The sequence below is a fragment of the Mugil cephalus genome, chromosome 12 (assembly GCF_022458985.1).
Source record: "Mugil cephalus isolate CIBA_MC_2020 chromosome 12, CIBA_Mcephalus_1.1, whole genome shotgun sequence".
NCBI lineage: Eukaryota > Metazoa > Chordata > Actinopteri > Mugiliformes > Mugilidae > Mugil > Mugil cephalus.
Window position 1 is genome coordinate 16,863,168 of NC_061781.1, and position 17,659 is coordinate 16,880,826.

The window sequence follows — 17,659 nt, forward strand, 5'->3', positions numbered from 1 at the left end:
ATAATTAATGTTAATGATTAAACCTGCATTTTGTTTATTGGGGAGACAGTTTTAGTTTTGTGCATAATAGAATGTTTGCTTTAATCCAGTGATGTGACTTAAATTCCTACAATGCACTGAAAATATTGTTTTATGACTAAAAATGCACTGTTGCAGTTGAACAACAAAAAAACAACAATAAAAAAAAAATGAATGCGTAAGTCACACATCCATGTAAAATCTAACATGAATTATTGATGTAATGTTTGAGCTTGATTAAAAATAAACCGTGAGACTTATTTCTCATCACTATAATCATATGATGAGCTGAAATATAAAATGCACCCCATGTTTCGCTGCAGGAAAACCTCCTCTCATGCCGAAGACACGTTGGCCTCAAGCTGTGAACACTGAGCGTCCTTTACTTGAATGCACGTATCGTGTATGTGCAATAACCACATCTTGGTGGTTGGAGAGTTTAACACTTTGATGAGGCCTGAATCTGCTGACTTGAAGCATTTCTAACCATCTAATATTATACAGTTTTGTGTGACTACTTTGAAATATGAGAGACCCATGAGTTAGCTTTGAGTTAACTTTATTTACATCATAACAACATTACAACTGTAACGCTTAACATGAAGACTGTAGTTTTTGAGGAGGGGCCACCTATGTGAATGAAAGTAAATGGATAAGAAATAGGTGATATTGACTAAAAAATACATTGTGACACTTTAATTTGTGTATTATTAAAGTTCCTCTAACCTCTCCTCCCAATAGAACTTGTCTTAATATGGTAATATGGTGAACAAGAACACGTTGTGGTAAGTGAGTCTTGTTTTAAGTGGCCTAAACATGTTTTGCTGTTACATGGTTGAGACAAGTTCTTCCGTCTACTTCTTCAAACTGGGGATTCTCACGCTACCAGCTTCACTAAATAAGAAGCTCACTCAACCTGACTTAGAAAAAGTTTAAGCGTACATATTTCTACTTCCCAAAACTACTACTTTTATTTTGTCATCTTGGCAGCAATGGACCTATTTCACCACTGATGTAGTATAATGTTAATGTTGATGATTAAACCTGCATTTTGTTTATTGGGGAGACAGTTTTAGTTTTGTGCATAATAGAATGTTTGCTTTAATCCAATGATGTGACTTCAATTCCTACAATGCACTGAAAATGTTTTTTATGACTAAAATTAGAACAATGTGAAAAGTCTATTTCAAATTAAATCAAAAAATAGAAGGGAAACAAAATACAACTTGCACCACAAATATTAGAACATGCAACAGTAAGGCACAGTGCATGTATGTAGCGTTAGCACCACTTTAGCATGCTAGCTAGCAACTCCGAACCATTAGCATCATCTTATCACTTTTTATATCTATGGTTACAAAGTGCATGACTCATCTCACTTAGACAAAACGTCAAGCCAAACGTAGCTTTTACTGCAGTTACTTACTTTCTATGTTACAGTGAGGCCAGGCATGCATGCTAACCATGCTAACCTCTAGCTCATTAAGCAGGTGTTCGAGTGAAGAGCACAGCAGCTTGGTTTACATGAGACATGGTGACCATCAGACAGAGAAGGAGGGACTGGAACATTACCACGTGTTTTGAAATGTAGTGTGTATGTAGATGCAACAGAAAGGAAGTGGTTAGTTGCAGCTGAACAACAAAAAAACAACAATAAAAAAAAAATGAATGTGTAAGTAACACATCCATGTAAAATCTAACGTGAATTATTGAGCTTGATTAAAATAAACTGTGAGACTTATTTCTCATCACTATAATGATATGATGAGCTGAAATATAAAATGCACCCCATGTTTCACTGCAGGAAAACCTCTCATGCAACATTAAGGCACAGTGCATGTATGTGACATTAGCACCACTTTAGCACGCTAGCTAGCAACTCCGAACCATTTGCATCATCTTATCACGTTTTATATCTAAGGTTACAAAGTGCATGACTCGTCTCACTCAGACAAAAGGTCAAGCCAAACGAAGCGTTTACTGCCGTTACTCACTTTCTATACATGCATGCTAACCATGCTAACCTCAAGCTCATTAAACAGGTGTTTGGGTGGTTAGTAACAGCGCGACGAGTAAAGTTTCCGTGGCTCACCGCTGCAAAATGACTTGGAGGGGGGTCTTAACGCTTGAGGTGTTAAATACAGGATCAGAGTTTAGAGTAAGAAGTTCAGCGTTAACCCTCTATGGTACGCATTATGATGCCAGTTTAAAAAAGTGTTTTTTTGTCTTAAAATAGACTAAATAAACATAATCTAAAGAATTTTTATTTTTTTTTTTAATTTTTTGGAAGTTTTTGGGCTTCGTTGCCTGTAGGCAACATTGTACCATGATGGTAAAAAGTGCAAAAGAGACTTTTTTTTCCAATTCAAAAAAAAAAAATAATTTATGTCCTAAACATGTATAAAATATTTAAAAGCATTACAATATATACCATTGTAAATTTTAAAACATTAGAAAAGGAACTCTTTTGAAGGGTTTGTTGTGTGAACAATGCCTGTAGGCAACATTGTACTATTGTGGAACAACAAATTGAAATGAATGTTTTGAAGAGTCAAAGCGTAATACTTTAAAGAAAGTATTCAAACAAAGTTCATAACGATTAGAAGTGCGATTTCTACCCTCTTCTTCTTGTTCAAAGAGCCTAGAATGAGGCTGAATTCATTCTGTAAATGGAGGCAAATGTGTATAAGCAATTAAGACAGGCAACGTTCACTACCATAGTAGACTGTGGTCTACAGAGTATAGTAATAGCTTGAACCTACTGCAGCCAACGTCAAATTTATCTTTGTTAAATTGTACAATTTAAAATAAAATTATGATGAATGGCATGCTTTTGAACATAATACCTGAACACACAATACTCACACAGTCTCATGCTGCCATCGTGATTCCATAATGATTCACTGTTGCCTCAAGGCAACATATGCAATTTACCATAATGGTACATTGTTGCCTCAGGGCAACAGTTGCATTTTAACATGTTTCCATTATTTAATTAGCAAATACATTGCATGGAACTATCAACAATTAAAGTTTACTCATCTATTAGTGTGAATATATTTTTTTCCTGATGGAAAAGGGCCAAGAAGTTATGTTTTCAAACGATTTCTGTTGTGCAAAATGGCAAAGCTGTTACCTTTGACTGAGTCTGCAAAAAAGGGGTTCCAAGATGGGCTCCTGAAAGTCATGTGTCAAATTAAAGCATTGTGATTGGTTCCCTATGGTTTTCCCTCTTTTTTAAAGTATTGCATCATTCAAAGGGATGTATTGTGGAGATTTAGCAAGTCGAAAATTGGTATGTTGCCTGAGGGCAACAACGTAACATAGAGGGTTAATATTTTAACATTTGCACCTAGATGTTTGATTTAGTGACACTTCCTTTTTACACTCGGTTTTTGACAACAACTATTTATCGACTGAGAGTTAATTATAATGGATTAACTCTACCCAGAGTATAATTAACTCTACTAGTGTATTTCTAGTTTAACACCAAGAATTCAACTCTTCTCAATTTGCTGTGCATGATGAACTGATTTCTGCATAAAATCAATGTGATGCATGTTGCAGAAATGATGAGCCATGTTTTTTACTCTACCTACCTTTAGTCCTTAGACACAGTTAAATTCCAGGAAACACTGTTTAAGCCTCATCTGTAAGTGACACTACATGAATAAAGTCCTGCACCTTCAGGTTGAGCACTGAAAATATTTTGAAAACTTTAAAATTCAGGATCTATTCTCAGTCTGTTAGAGGATACATTTGAAAACGTCTCATTTGACGTGATGTACTGTTTATAAATGAATCTTTTAAAGCTTAATTTCCGAAGCATTTTCTCTGGATATGTTGCAGTGGAACGTGACTGAGTTTCCTCTGGATACTAGCATATCCCTGTGGTCAGCTACTGAAGTCTCTAATATTGAAGAAAGCAAAACAAATAGTATAACATTTTAATGATCAAATAAACCCAGAGAAAACAACATCTGTACTGTATCTGTAAGGACACGACACAAAACCAGTAGCAGAGTGAAGAGCACAGCGGCTTGGTTTACACGAGATGTGGTGACCATCAGACAGAGAAGGAGGGACTGGAACATTACCACGTGTTTTGAAATGTAGGGTGTATGTAGATGCAACAGAAAGGAAGTGGTTAGTTGCAGTTGAACAACAAAACAATAACAATAAAAAAAAAATGAATGCGTAAGTCACACATCCATATAAAATCTCATATGAATTATTGATGTAATGTTTGAGCTTGATTGAAAATAAACCGTGAGACTTATTTCTCGTCACTATAATCATATGATGAGCTGAAATATAAAATGCACCCCATGTTTCGTGCAGAAAACCTCCTCTCACACTGAAGACATGTTCGCCTCAAGCTGTGAACACTGAGCATCCTTTACTTGTGTAACGTGCTGTACCCACAACATGTGGCTCAGAGAATTTAAAACACTTTGTTGAGGCCTACGTCTGTTGACTTGAAGGAATTCTCAACATCTAATATTATATATTGACTCGCTTGAAATATGACGGACTCATGGGTTAGCTTTGACTTAACTTTATTTACACTATAACAACATTACAACTGTAACCGTTAACATGAAGACTGTAGTTTTATTGTATTAATTAGAGTCCACTTCCCTCAAAGTGCCGGTTTTCAAACTAGAAAATGTAATGTGCTTCATACATCGTCCATGTCTCTGTTTCCATCTTCATCTTAATGACTTGTCCACCCAGTTGTCACCATAGATTGAATTCCGCCTCTCCATGTACTGACTCCTCCTCTTATTGTTTCTCCGCTGATCCGTGTTGTCTTCCTCTTGATTGTGTCCCTATGAAAAATAATAATAATAATAATAATAATAAAGTTCTGTACAGCCTCTAACGCAGGAGAAAAGTACAATTAAAGTTGACAAAGCTCTTCTGACCTCTTCTCTTGATCCAGATCGAGTCTGATCCCCGACCGGAAATGTTTGCTCTGCCCTCGACCTGCTTCTTCTACAAAGACAAAGCAGCGACCAATAACGACATTGTCCTAGTTAGTACAGAGACTGTGTAAGTATAAGCAAAATGAACAGAAGACACACTTCACTGCAGAGCATATACCAATTGCTGGTTATATCATGCATCAAATCATATTATAACTTGCACACACGGACGACACAGACACACAACACAAAAAAAATAAAAGTACATGTTTTATCAAAGTGAATTTCAATCCATTTGGTGACTCCTGTTAAACATCTGTCATTTCGAAAAAATAAAAGAGTGTGTCTCAGGGAAGACAACATGGCTTCAGAAAATCCGCATATTTCAAACTAAAATTAACTACATGTAATCAGGGGATAGTTAGCTACTAGTTAACATATGCGTGCAGAGATATCTGCTCTTACTTTTTGTTTTTAGAAACAGAAATAAAATTTAAAAAAAAGACCGGTTTTAAAGTTTTGTTCATTCATTCTCGAACATGATAAAGAAAAATGCATCGAATTTCAATTTTAATTTTTGAATTAAAGAATGAAAATCAAATAAAAACTCTTTTTTTTTTAAATATCCTTTTCTGATGGGAAAATCCAATGACAAAAACATAGACATTCACAAAGAAGTTGATTTTATGCTGGTAACAGAAGTGGACTTAAACCATATTTGTGGTTCTGCATCTTTACTCTGCAGTGCAGTCTGACCTGCAACTTCCCAGAAATGACTACGTTGTGATGCAAATCGCAAACAAGTGCGATAGGTCAGGAATCCATTTCCTTTTTCATATCTCGCAGTGGCCAGACACACAGAGAACATTTTATTTCCCTTCTGCTTCCTGCACACCATCTTCTCTGATGTTTTGTCTGTTTTACATTGTAGTGATATGCCAGTAGAGGTAACAGTTTCTCAACTTTTGAGACATCTTGATTGTTGAAAGGCTCAAATCTAATGCAGATCTGTCTGTCCATTATCTATCACGGGTTATCCTTTTAAAGGTCCACCTGGGGCTAGAGTCCAACTGGCACTGGGCGAGAAGCAGGGTGTTATTATTTTATGAAAGAGAAAATCAGCACAAGGTCCATAATTTTGTTGTTCTTTAGCCTCTAACTGAAGTTAAAGTCAGTGGTGTTGTATTTGGATTGATATAGAACCGCACTCAAAGTGCTTTACACTCACAGTGACACAGCAACTCAAACGACTAACCTGGTCTGTCAACAACCCGCTCTACCCACTTAAACACGGCCCCGATGTAAAATACACTTCTGCTCATTTCATTAATAGCGTCAACAGTCTTATTTGGTCTGCTATGACCAGTAGCTTATGGTCGACAACATCAGATAAGATGAAGACAGCAGTGCTCAAATGTTCCAATTTGTCTCCACAATTAAATGTCATGAATTTAACAGTGAAACAATTGTCCTGTGGAAGTCTGATAATGCTTTGGCATTTCAGAGACTGTTCTGAGTCCATTCACTGACTTAATGCGTTGGCCATGGTTCACTTTTACGTTTAACGTGTTGTAATTGCAAGTTGCAGCGACAGTGTGTGGTTCAGTTACACTAAATGCCAGAGGTGTAGCAAGGAAGGTAGGATTCAAACGCAAGATGAACAACACAAAGTAAATTTGACAATGACTAAAAATAAAGAACAAACAGGGATATAAATAGTGTAAACTCTTATAAACTCCTGATGGTTTAACGAGGCACATGTGAAACTAATGAGGTGAAGCACAAAATAGGACAACACAAAGTACTGTTAAGTAAAAAAAAAAAAAAATGAAAGCCACAAAACTAAAAGTAAAAACAAAAAAACAGCCCATAACCCAAAATACAATTCATGGCACAAGAAATAAGAGTCTAATACTGTACTATACTATACTATACTGTACTATCTCTTAAACTCGACACATATTAAACACTCTGTTTAAGGCTACAAATCAACCACTGAATTGAAGTTTTAAGAGTTAAAGTGGTTAAATTTTTTATTTCAACGAATTAACTGCTAGATGCTAAACTACGTTTTGCACAAACATTAGAAAACTTTGACACTGGAAGATTGAAAAGTCCAGATTTAGAGTATAATGACATGAGTAATAAAACACTCGCGTCCATGTGCAGTTCAGCACTCTAAGTTATCATGCAGAAAATTGTAAGTCAGCAGTCTCTCCACCGTTGTGCAGCCATCTACTCTCAACCATCACTACAGAAGTGTTTAATTTCTATTACAGCGAGGTGAAGAAGTGGGCTGCTGGATTCAGATGTCATCACAACTCGGGAGACCAGTGACATGACACTGACAACAAAAAGGCGAGTGCTTCCAGACTGCTGCACTATGTGTGTCATCTAGGAAGGGACTAACAGCAACGTGCATAAACATCCTAGGTTTTCAAAAAGTACAACACAAACTGTGAATTTAGAAATTATTATTTGTAATTTTGCATAACACGTGCTATTAAGTGCACATAAACGTATTTGTTCATTATGAATCTGAAGCTGAAAGGCATCACTCACCTCCAGAGGCAGACAGCTGATGCGATGACACATAGAAGCAATAGAGTTGTAGATGTGAGTACGTATGGTAAATATGATGAGCTGTTTTCTACATAAAATGAGATCAGAATTATATTTAAGTATTTTTTCAGTTTAAACTGTTTGAACTGTATGAAGCATGTTGCAGAAATTATTTGCTGTGTTTTGCTCTGCTCTACCTACCTTCAATGTCCTCAGACACAGTTAAATTCCAGGAAACACTGTTTAAGCCTCGTCTGGCAGTTACACTACATGAATAAAGTCCTGCATCTTCAGGTTGAGCACTGAAAATATATAACTTTAAAGGATCTATTCTCAGTCTGTCAGAGGATACATTTGAAAAAGTCTGATTTATCAGGATAGAATGTTTATAAATGAAGCTTTTAAAGTTCCAGGTAATTTCCGACGCATTTTCTCTGGATACGTTGCAGTGGAACGTGACTGAGTCTCCTCTGGATACTGGCATATCCCTGTGGTCAGTTACTGAGATCTCTGAAGTTGAAAGGAAACAATCCATCATGATGAAATAAAATGTGCACTTAAATCTGCATAAAAGCATCACAAACACAAACCTCCTCTTTACCTGCAAAGACACGACGCGCTAGCAGCACAATGAGGAGCAGAGCTGCTTGGTTTTGGCTGAACATCATGACCATCAGACAGAGAATGACACTCTGGAACTGTCGGCTCTAAACATAAATGTGGAGGCGCTGAGAAAAGGAAGTGGTTAGTTGCTAACATTGCTAATATTGAACAAAGCAATACAAATAATCAGCATAAGATTTAATGATCAAATAAACCCAGAGAAAACAACATCATTACTGTACCTGTAAGGACACGACACAAAACCAGTAGCAGAGTGAAGAACACAGCGGCTTGGTTTACACGAGACATGGTGACCATCAGACAGCGAAGGAGGGACTGGAACATTACCACGTGTTTTGAAATGGAGTGTGTATGTAGGTGCAACAGAAAGGAAGTGGTTAGTTGCACTTGAACAACAAAAAAACAACAATAAAAAAAATAATAATGATGCGTAAGTCACACATCCATGTAAAATCTAACATGAATTACTGATTTAATGTTTCAACTTGACTGAAAATAAACCATGAGATTTATTTCTCGTCACTATAATCATATGATGAGCTGAAATATAAAATGCAGGAAAACCTCCTCTCACGCTGAAGACACGTTGGCCTCACGCTGTGAACACTGAGCATCCTTTACTTGAATGCATGTATCGTGTATGTGCAATAACCACATCTTGTTGGTTGGAGAGTTTAAAACACTTTGATGAGGCCTGAGTCTGCTGACTTGAAGCATTTCTAACCATCTAATATTATATAGTTTTGTGTGACTGCCTTGAAATATGAGAGACCCATGAGTTAGCTTTGAGTTAACTTTATTTACATTATAACAACATAACAACTGTAACCCTTAACATGAAGACTGTTGTTTGTGGTTTCTTAATGTGTTCTTGTCTCTTCTGCCTCTCAGTCTGCTCTCCTCTCTTCTGATTTTCTTTGAAGAAACACTTTTATATCGTCACAATCCAGGTACATGTCACAACAACAAATTAATCCAACAACCAAAGAGTGGAAAAATACAGGAAATGACGCAGAACAAGAAACACACAAGAAGGACAGGAAACACAAAGAAAACCAAACAGGGTCACAGGAAATACTCAAAACACAGAACCATGACACATTTGAGTCTTTAGCGACATCTACTGGACAATGAAATAAACAAAACATGAAGAGCATAAAATTCAAACACAGATGATCTGCATGCAAGAAAAAAAAAGATTAAACATTTCAAAACATAAGATAAACTTTGGTACTTTTCCTTATTGCAATAACTATACACAGACACATCATTTTCACATGTAATGAAATACTTTCTTTCTCTTGTACTTTGTGCCTGTCAGCTCAGTGGACTCGACAGATTTACAGGAGTCTCTCAGAGCTCATGATTGGTCTATACACTGCACGTCTGTAGGGTTGAGGATGGGCCACCTATGTGAATGAAAGTAAATGGATAAGAAATAGGTGATATTGACTAAAAAATACATTGTGACACTTTAATTTGTGTATTATTAAAGTTCCTCTAACCTCTCCTCCCAATAGACCTTGATACTGAGCCTGGCTCAGGATCCTGCTCTCATACGAATTTTCAGGTCCTGGCTCGACATCTTCTGCAAACACAAAAGCAAAACTGAATAAATATCATCAGTTAAATGTTAAAAGTACAAATTCTGCTGCACACGATCCAAGATTTTTACAATATTGGCTGTAAAACACATTTTATCTTAAAAACCACTAGATTACACAGATAAAACTGACAAGCTCTTCTACGGCGTTGATGCTCTCGTCTACTTCTTCAAACTGGGGATTTTCACGCTACCAGCTTCACTAAATAAGCAGCTCACTCAACCTGACTTAGAAAAAGTTTAACTGAACCTTTAAGTCTCTGACAGAGCTATTAAAATCCATCAAGCTCAACATATTAAAATGTTTTTTTTTAACACTTAGTGTACCTATATATATATTTCTTTTCAAACACCACAATTTATCATTAATATTGAATTTGAATGTCATATTCCAACTTATCATGTTATAAGTGGATGAGAAATGAATAAAAATGCTTCAGAAAAGAAAGATAATGAGAGAATAATATGATTCTTCTCCACATCAGAATAACATGTAATTACATCTAGAACTGGTAAAGTTTCTAAGTTGATCAAGAAACTTCTCAAAACTACTACTTTTATTTTGTCACCTTAGCAGCAATGGACCCATTTCACCACTGATACAGTATAATTGATGTTAATGATTAAACCTACATTTTGTTTATTAGTGAGACAGTTTTAGTTTTGCGTGTGAGTCCTCACTCATGTCGTTCACTGAGGCCGTTGTTAACAAGTCAAAATGTCTGCTGTAATACAGAGACATGACTTAACATTTCTACAATGCACTGAAAATGTTTTTTATGACTAAAAATTAGAACAATGTGTAAAGTCTATTTCAATTTAGAACAAATAAAAAACAGGAATGAAATACAACTCTCTCAGTCCAGTTGTCATATATGAAGTCAGTATCAGCAAAGATTGATTTAAAAAAAAAAAAAAAAAATGGTGAATTTGCTTGAACCTGCTTCCAAATAATATATATAAGGATGTAATTTTTGTAATAACAGTAGACAGGAAGTAAAAATTCTCACTCACCTCCAGAGGCAGACAGCTGATACGACGCCACATAGAAGCAATAAAGTTGCAGATGTGAGTACGTATAGTAAATACCACGATGAACTGGTTTCTGATAAAATAAAATCAGAATTACATTTATGTAGTTTTAAGGTTGAACTGTGTGATGCATGTTGCAGAAATGATGAGCCATGTTTTTTACTCTACCTACCTTCAATGTCCTCAGACACAGTTAAATTCCAGGAAAAACTGCATAAGCCTCGTCTGGAAGTTACACTACATGAATAAAGTCCTGCATCTTCAGGTTGAGCACTGAAAATATTTAACTTTAAAGGATCTATTCTCAGTCTGTCAGAGGATACATTTGAAAAAGTCTGATTTATCAGGATAGAATGTTTATAAATGAAGCTTTTAAAGTTCCAGGTAATTTCCGACGCATTTTCTCTGGATACGTTGCAGTGGAACGTGACTGAGTCTCCTCTGGATACCAGCATATCCCTGTGCTCATCAGTTTCAAACCCTGAAGTTGAAAGGAAACAATCCATCATGATGAAATAAAACATGCACTTAAATCCATATGAAAGCATCAGAAACACAAACCTCCTCTTTACCTGCAAAGACACGGTGCGCTAGCAGCACAATGAGGAGCAGAACTGCTTGGTTTTGGCTGAACATCATGACCATCAGACAGAGACTGACACTCTGGAACTTTGTCGTCGGCTCTAAACATAAATGTGGAGGCGGTGAGAAAAGGAAGTGGTTAGTTGCTAACATTGCTAATATTGAACAAAGCAATACAAATAATCAGCGTAAAATTTAATGATCAAATAAACCCAGAAAAAACAACATCATTACTGTACCTGTAAGGACATGACACAAAACCAGCAGCAGAGTGAAGAGCACAGCGGCTTGGTTTACACGAGACGTGGTGACCATCAGACAGAGAAGGAGGGACTGGAACATTACCACGTGTTTTTAAATGTAGTGTGTATGTAGGTGCAACAGAAAGGAAGTGGTTAGTTGCACTTGAACAACAAAAAAACATAAACAAAAAATAAATAATAATGTGTAAGTCACACATCCATATAAAATCCAATAAGATATCGCCATTAGCTTCTAGGGGGGATTGTTTGGTGACTTTGTTATGAGAATGAGATTAGTGGAGATTAAGAGTTACACATGCAGTCTGCAAAGATGGCTGATGAGAGCAGAGGCGTGTGAGACTGAGAAGAAGAGTGCTGTGCTGTACTAGCAAACATATTGCTGTACACAGAATAAATCTCCTCCTGCTGGTTGAATCGAGAACTGTGGTCCTTCCTTCTTTGACACAACACAACACAACGCAGACCGGTTACATAAGCACTTAATCACATAGAAACTAAACATTCTGAGTAAGGAGTAGGTGGCCGATACACCACAACAAAGAGAATTGTTTTTTGTGTTTTCCATTCTGGATGAGCAAGACTAACAGTAAGGCTTTCAAACAAATTAAAGCTTTGCTTAGGTCTAGGATGAAAACATAAATAAGAGTGGAAGATCGCTGCCACTCCTCCTCCTCGGCCTGTGCCGCGAGGAATGTGATAGTTACTATGACTGAGTGACGTGGAATTGTGATTTTGGTGCAACACTAGTCAGTGGTCAACATGAAATTCAAAACAATACTGAAAAATATGGAAAAGAAAAGCTAACGATCATCTTCTAGTTTATTGAGGGGAGATGTGCTAACACAGTTTAGGTCGACTATTTCACAACCAATAGCACTTATTTTGATTTTGACAAATTTCATGATTCATCATTGTTTTTTCTTTCTCTCTGCAGATAAGTGGTGAGGGTTGATTTCATGGCATAAACTGGTGGTTAAGAACTCCACTCCTTTCCATGCTGAACTGTACAGTGAAGCAGTGCGCTCCACAGTAGGAGAAACCTTAGTCAAAGAACCCAATGTTGAGCAGCTACCGAGATGCAGTGGAAAGGCACTCAGTACAAAAAGAGACTCTGTGTTTAAACCAAGGTGAGGCACTTCAATTCAAACAGACTGAGCTCATGCTTGTGATGCAGGACCAGCACATATACTTTATTGTTACACCTCATGATGTGTCCTATATGCCAGCATTTTTATTGTATGAAGTGAAACAAGCATGAAATGTTGGAAGCCTGAGCGGAAACTAGATTATTACTGTTTGCATGTGTACAAGCTTTGTGGGACAAGAGTAATTTCACTGAAGAATAGCATTGTGAGTCAACTGGAGTTTGAGAGATTAAAATGTGACAGTAACAGTATTTTTCATCCCTTCTAGTCCTCCTAGTCATGGATGCAGAGAGTCCGCTTCTGTCTTTCATCAAATCAGTGCCTAAACTGAGAGACCCTGAGCCTTTGCTGGAGCATCTGCAATGTTTAGGAGTTGAGGACCTGAGCTACCTGCAGGAGAGTGACCTCCTTTCTGTCCTCAGACCAGTTGAAGCCAGGAAACGTTTGTCACTATTCAAAAAGACAAGTATGTGTTTCAGTTTGTGCAGAATAAACTTTCACATTAGAAAAATGTGCATAGTCAAACTCTACTTATTAGGTCCACCTGTTCTAATCAATGCAGTCCAATACAGCAGTTCTACTTTGAATTATACTTCAAAGAATCTTCTCTACATTTTTGTTGATGTTTTGAAAAAGGTGATGACTATACACCACACCTTGTTCTTCACTGATTTCATAGTGGGTCTTAGTGGTGGTGTACTGCATTATATTGAGAAAGGAACAGTTTAAAATATATCAATGGCTACTGAGGATAGAATTATGTTAGATATTAATATACCCAGATTGAGCTATGTGATGTCTGTGTTTAAATGTTACTACTATTTGTCCTTCTCACTCACCTCCAGAGGCAGACAGCTGATACGATGACACATAGAAGCAATAAAGTTCCACGTAAGAGTACGTATAGTAAATACCACGATGAACTGGTTTCTGGATAAAATAAAATCAGAATTATATTTATGTAGTTTTAAGTTTGAACTGTGTGATGCATGTTGCAGAAATGATGAACCATGTTTTTTACTCTACCTACCTTCAATGTCCTCAGACACAGTTAAATTCCAGAAAACACTGTATAAGCCTCGTCTGGAAGTTACACTACATGAATAAAGTCCTGCATCTTCAGGTTGAGCACTGAAAACATTATATTGAGAAAGGAACAGTTTAAAAATATATCAATGGCTACTGAGGATAGAATTATGTTAGATATTAATATACCCAGATTGAGCTATGTGATGTCTGTGTTTAAATGTTACTACTATTTGTCCTTTAGTAAGGCCAACAACATGTCTTGGACAGTCCTCCAAGCAGCCAGAGCAACCAACAGTTTAGCAGAGCCAGTACCACTACAAGTCCAGTAACACAGTCTGACCAGATGCCCCTCTCTGGTGAGTACATGCATCTGTTGCGCACAATTACTCTTTTGGGTTAAATGGGCTGAAAAATAATATAATCTACCTGTAACTTACTGTAATATAGTACAATCAGCAGCAGTGAATTGACAGTGTGCTTATAAATCAGTATCATCAGCTGGGTCTATCTTCTCTAGATTCTGATTCAGTAGCAAATGACACACAACTAATCAGGGATGAACACAGGATATTTTATTACGATGTACAGAAAAAAATGATTTTTGTATCCAGCAGTAGCAATAGTTCCCCCAAAATCAATATGCTGTTCATTTAGTTCCCATGTATAGGCAGCCTGGTGTGTATTTTCTTTGTAGTGTGTTATGTTAAGATCTCACAAGCTTGTCTGTCCCAAAGCAACGGTGTCATCTATAGTGGGACTCGTGTGACTGCTGTGGTGTTGGAAAAGGCTGGATATTCTTACACCTTTATCCTGGTCCTGCCTCTTAAACTGTTATTAGCTGTTATTATTTAATAACAGCTAATGGTTTCTGTCTTCTCTTCAGGTGGTTACAGCTCAGAAACTGCAACTTCACTATGGTCAACAAGTAGTTCAAGTATGGACACCACACCTCGTCAACTGTCTGGATCGAGTATGGATTAATTTCTAGTGAGGTTTGATGAAGTTTGTAATCAGTGTTGTGGATGTACGGTGACTTGACCAGGTTATGGATGCCGTGTATGTAAATTGGTAACTCAACAATTTTTTTTTCTTTTTCTTTTTTTTTTTTTTTTTACTTTTCTGTCATGACCAGTTCAGTTGAATTTTATAGTTTTTTTTTGTTTGTTTCAGAATCAGTCATTTTAATTGAATTGATTTTTGAATATTGCTGTAATAATGGTTACCTGCTACGGTTGAATAAAAATACGGAGAATGGGAAATTGTAGCTGTTCTTGTTCAGCTTGGTCTCACTGAAACGCAGCAATTAATTTCCCGCTGGCCAAAAACCGGTTTATACCATTTAAAATTAAAATAATTCTGGTGTTGTTAGGTGAGTATATATATTTTTTTAAAATATATATATAAAAAAATTATATATATTTTTAAAATATATCCTTTAAATATTCAGGAAATCAATGTAAAAAAAAATTACAATAAACAGTAAATTGTTGCAATTGTTCACCCAATATGTAGTTACCTTTTTCTGACATGTTTTGAAAGATCAAATTATTGTTGTATACTGTTATATTACATCTAATATAGTCATATACAGCCTTTCTAAACAAAATGATGCCATTAAAACCAATTAATAAGAGCATATTTCTGTAACTTTAAGCATTATTATTCATATATACATAAATCAAAAAATAAAAATATGGTTTACTTTAAAAAAAACAAATAATGACTGTAACAAAGAGACAGTCTTTTGAACGAGTCTTTAAAAGGAAGGGCTGAAGGTACGGTTACCTTCAAAGAGTCACAAATTGAGTCAGTTGAAACTAATTTAAAACGTTGTTCGCGTTTTTTTTTTTTTTTTTTTCTCTACATTCTTCTCTACAATCAATAATCTCTGTTACACATGACAGAGCAAAAACGATGAAAATTAAGCAGTTTACCTTCGGAGTTTCTGCTCATCAGTGTAACCGACAGCACCAACAGGAGTCTACAGCAAACGGAGAAATGACGGTTCAGGAAAAAGTTCCCCATAATGGACAAAATTGGACAAACTTTTTTTCTTAAGAAAAAGACGTAGCTCCATAGTCCATTCCCTCATGCGCTATTCTCTACTCTCTGCACTGCAGACTCACGGCCACTGGGTGACTTTTCGACCCTCACCACGCCCACGTAAAAGGTGTGACCGATAACGTCATGTGACCTATTGGCCCAAAATCAGTGTAGAACAGTAGATCTACACATCAGCGGCTCTCTGAGAGCAGCGCGCAGGGACCGTCTACAAAGTGCAACACCGAAAAGAGATGTTACAAAAATATTCAATAACTTCACTATAATGCAGTGTAATTGGGGAATTTAGTTTCCCCAGTTTTGTGCGTTATTTTGCCTTTTTGTTGGACAAATATTTTCACCAAGTTGTCTCCCACTGGTTCCTTTTTCCTTTTACAGTGATATTTTGCGCTGCAGGAAGGGAATGGTCAGGTTGCACTTACATTTAAATATGGACTGTTAGTTTTACTGCTGTTGTATGCTTTCACATGTTGACTCTTAAAGGAACGTGTACAGCATGGATTTTTTCCCCCGGAAACTGTTATATAGCACAGTTGTCCATGGTTGCCTCAGTTTTGTTGAGCCGGGCTTGGGAGCAATTTTTTTCCATTTATTAGAAGTAACAGTGATCACAAACTTCTTCGATACCACTGGCATATTTCTCCATTGTTTGGTTTGCTTTTCTTCCTCTGGCTCTTCCTCATGTGCTTCCTGCTCACCTTGTCACCCATCTTTTACCTGTCCCTGATTCTTTTCTTCAGTTATGTCTGACTCACTGTCTTTTTTTAAAAAATCCCTCACCCCTTTTCTATTTTTGGTCCATATGATCCAACAACCAATGTCGGTTTTTACTGTCATCTTCTCCAAATAACTTGAGAAACGTCTGACCAAATGGCTGAGGAATAGCTTGTGTCTCTTTTTTCAATATCCAGACTCCTCCCTGCAATTCCGCACAAAAATGAGGACCACACTTCCCCACAAGGGGGCAGTGTGTTCCCCATTTTCTTTGCTTGAAGTGTGTAAAAAGTCAAGTGATTCTGTACATAGTCTACATATTAAATCAATAGTAGACAGTATCTGCCAGTAATATTCAGCTATGTGTATAATGTTATTAGTAGGTGCTGTGAATTTGTATTCTGTGTGCTCAAATCAAATACACATTACTGTGTTTGAACATGTAAGGCAAGAAAAACATATATAACTTACACATGTCCTTGGAAAGGGACTTGAAATGAATTTTCCGAATGAAATCAACAAAATATTTCTGCTCTTCCGCTGTTCTTCCATATTCTGCAGGTAAAATAGGGCACTTGGTCTCTCCTGATAGAGCTTAATTGGAGGTTGCTCCTGATTGGCTAGGAACTGATCAGGACCTCGGCATTCATTTGATTGATTGAATACTGATAAATACCGTGAATAATCATGACTAATAAATCATGACTAATTGCAATAAAATCACCAAAATTATGTTTTGGTCCATGTTTTGGACATTTTTGGTCCAACTCAGCAGTTGTAGTATGAGCATGACGAGAACGTTGGTGTGTGTAGTGAGTTTGGTGACACTACAGGGAATCAAATTGAAGTTATTGATTAATATTCATAATAAAAATTCCCATAAATTATGAAAAATGCCTTTCCCTCAAATCAAATGTTGTAGTGTAATCTGAAGGAGACAATTGAAGTGTGTCGTGATTTTGATGACATTTTATAATAGTGAAGTTATTGAATATTTTTGTAACATCTCTTTTCGGTGTTGCACTTTGTAGACGGTCCCTGCACGCTGCTCTCAGAGAGCCGGCTGCATAAACCGATATAAATACTGATATGGTCGGT

The 17,659-nt window shown here is 36.6% G+C and overlaps 3 protein-coding genes across 4 annotated transcripts in view; all 3 read right to left on the reverse strand.

Annotated features, from left to right (window-relative positions):
- The window catches only part of LOC125017639 (nectin-4-like), a 49,600-nt gene extending 33,774 nt beyond the window's left edge, over positions 1-15,826 (reverse strand). Inside the window, exon 1 of the mRNA XM_047601036.1 lies at positions 15,721-15,826. Coding sequence (XP_047456992.1) covers positions 15,721-15,811 — 91 coding nt within the window. The 5' untranslated portion in view covers positions 15,812-15,826. The remainder of the gene's footprint in view (positions 1-15,720) is intronic.
- On the reverse strand, positions 4,561-8,657 carry LOC125017652. 2 transcript variants are annotated; one of them, XM_047601064.1, is made up of 6 exons: positions 8,354-8,657; positions 8,110-8,215; positions 7,710-8,018; positions 7,509-7,596; positions 4,947-5,016; positions 4,561-4,850 (listed from the first exon to the last, which is right to left on the reverse strand). In XM_047601064.1, exons 2-6 carry the CDS (start codon positions 8,180-8,182, stop codon positions 4,731-4,733), a joined length of 660 nt encoding a protein of 219 aa, XP_047457020.1. In that variant the 5' UTR covers positions 8,183-8,215; positions 8,354-8,657; the 3' UTR covers positions 4,561-4,730. The 2 variants fall into 2 exon arrangements, with proteins under 2 accessions (XP_047457020.1, XP_047457019.1); XM_047601063.1 differs by having other exon boundaries at positions 8,110-8,236.
- On the reverse strand, positions 8,850-11,446 carry LOC125017656 (WAP, Kazal, immunoglobulin, Kunitz and NTR domain-containing protein 1-like). Its single transcript, XM_047601068.1, has 5 exons — positions 11,340-11,446; positions 10,940-11,248; positions 10,750-10,840; positions 9,638-9,720; positions 8,850-9,541 (listed from the first exon to the last, which is right to left on the reverse strand). The coding sequence occupies exons 1-4, from the start codon at positions 11,410-11,412 to the stop codon at positions 9,699-9,701; spliced, it is 495 nt and encodes a 164-aa protein (XP_047457024.1). The 5' UTR covers positions 11,413-11,446; the 3' UTR covers positions 8,850-9,541; positions 9,638-9,698.
- Positions 15,827-17,659: the final 1,833 nt, after the last annotated feature.

Excerpts from the sequence above, each read along its gene's own strand:
- LOC125017652 (XM_047601064.1), bottom strand. The coding sequence starts at position 8,182 with ATGGTCATGATGTTCAGCCAAAACCAAGCAGCTCTGCTCCTCATTGTG. Across the intron at positions 8,019-8,109 it reads AGCGCGTCGTGTCTTTGCAG|AGATCTCAGTAACTGACCAC; the intron begins GTAAAGAGGAGG and ends TTTCAACTTCAG. Across the intron at positions 5,017-7,508 it reads TCAGCTGTCTGCCTCTGGAG|AAGAAGCAGGTCGAGGGCAG; the intron begins GTGAGTGATGCC and ends TTGTCTTTGTAG.
- LOC125017656 (XM_047601068.1), bottom strand. The coding sequence starts at position 11,412 with ATGGTCATGATGTTCAGCCAAAACCAAGCAGTTCTGCTCCTCATTGTG. Across the intron at positions 11,249-11,339 it reads AGCGCACCGTGTCTTTGCAG|GGTTTGAAACTGATGAGCAC; the intron begins GTAAAGAGGAGG and ends TTTCAACTTCAG. Across the intron at positions 10,841-10,939 it reads TGTGTCTGAGGACATTGAAG|AAACCAGTTCATCGTGGTAT; the intron begins GTAGGTAGAGTA and ends TTATTTTATCAG.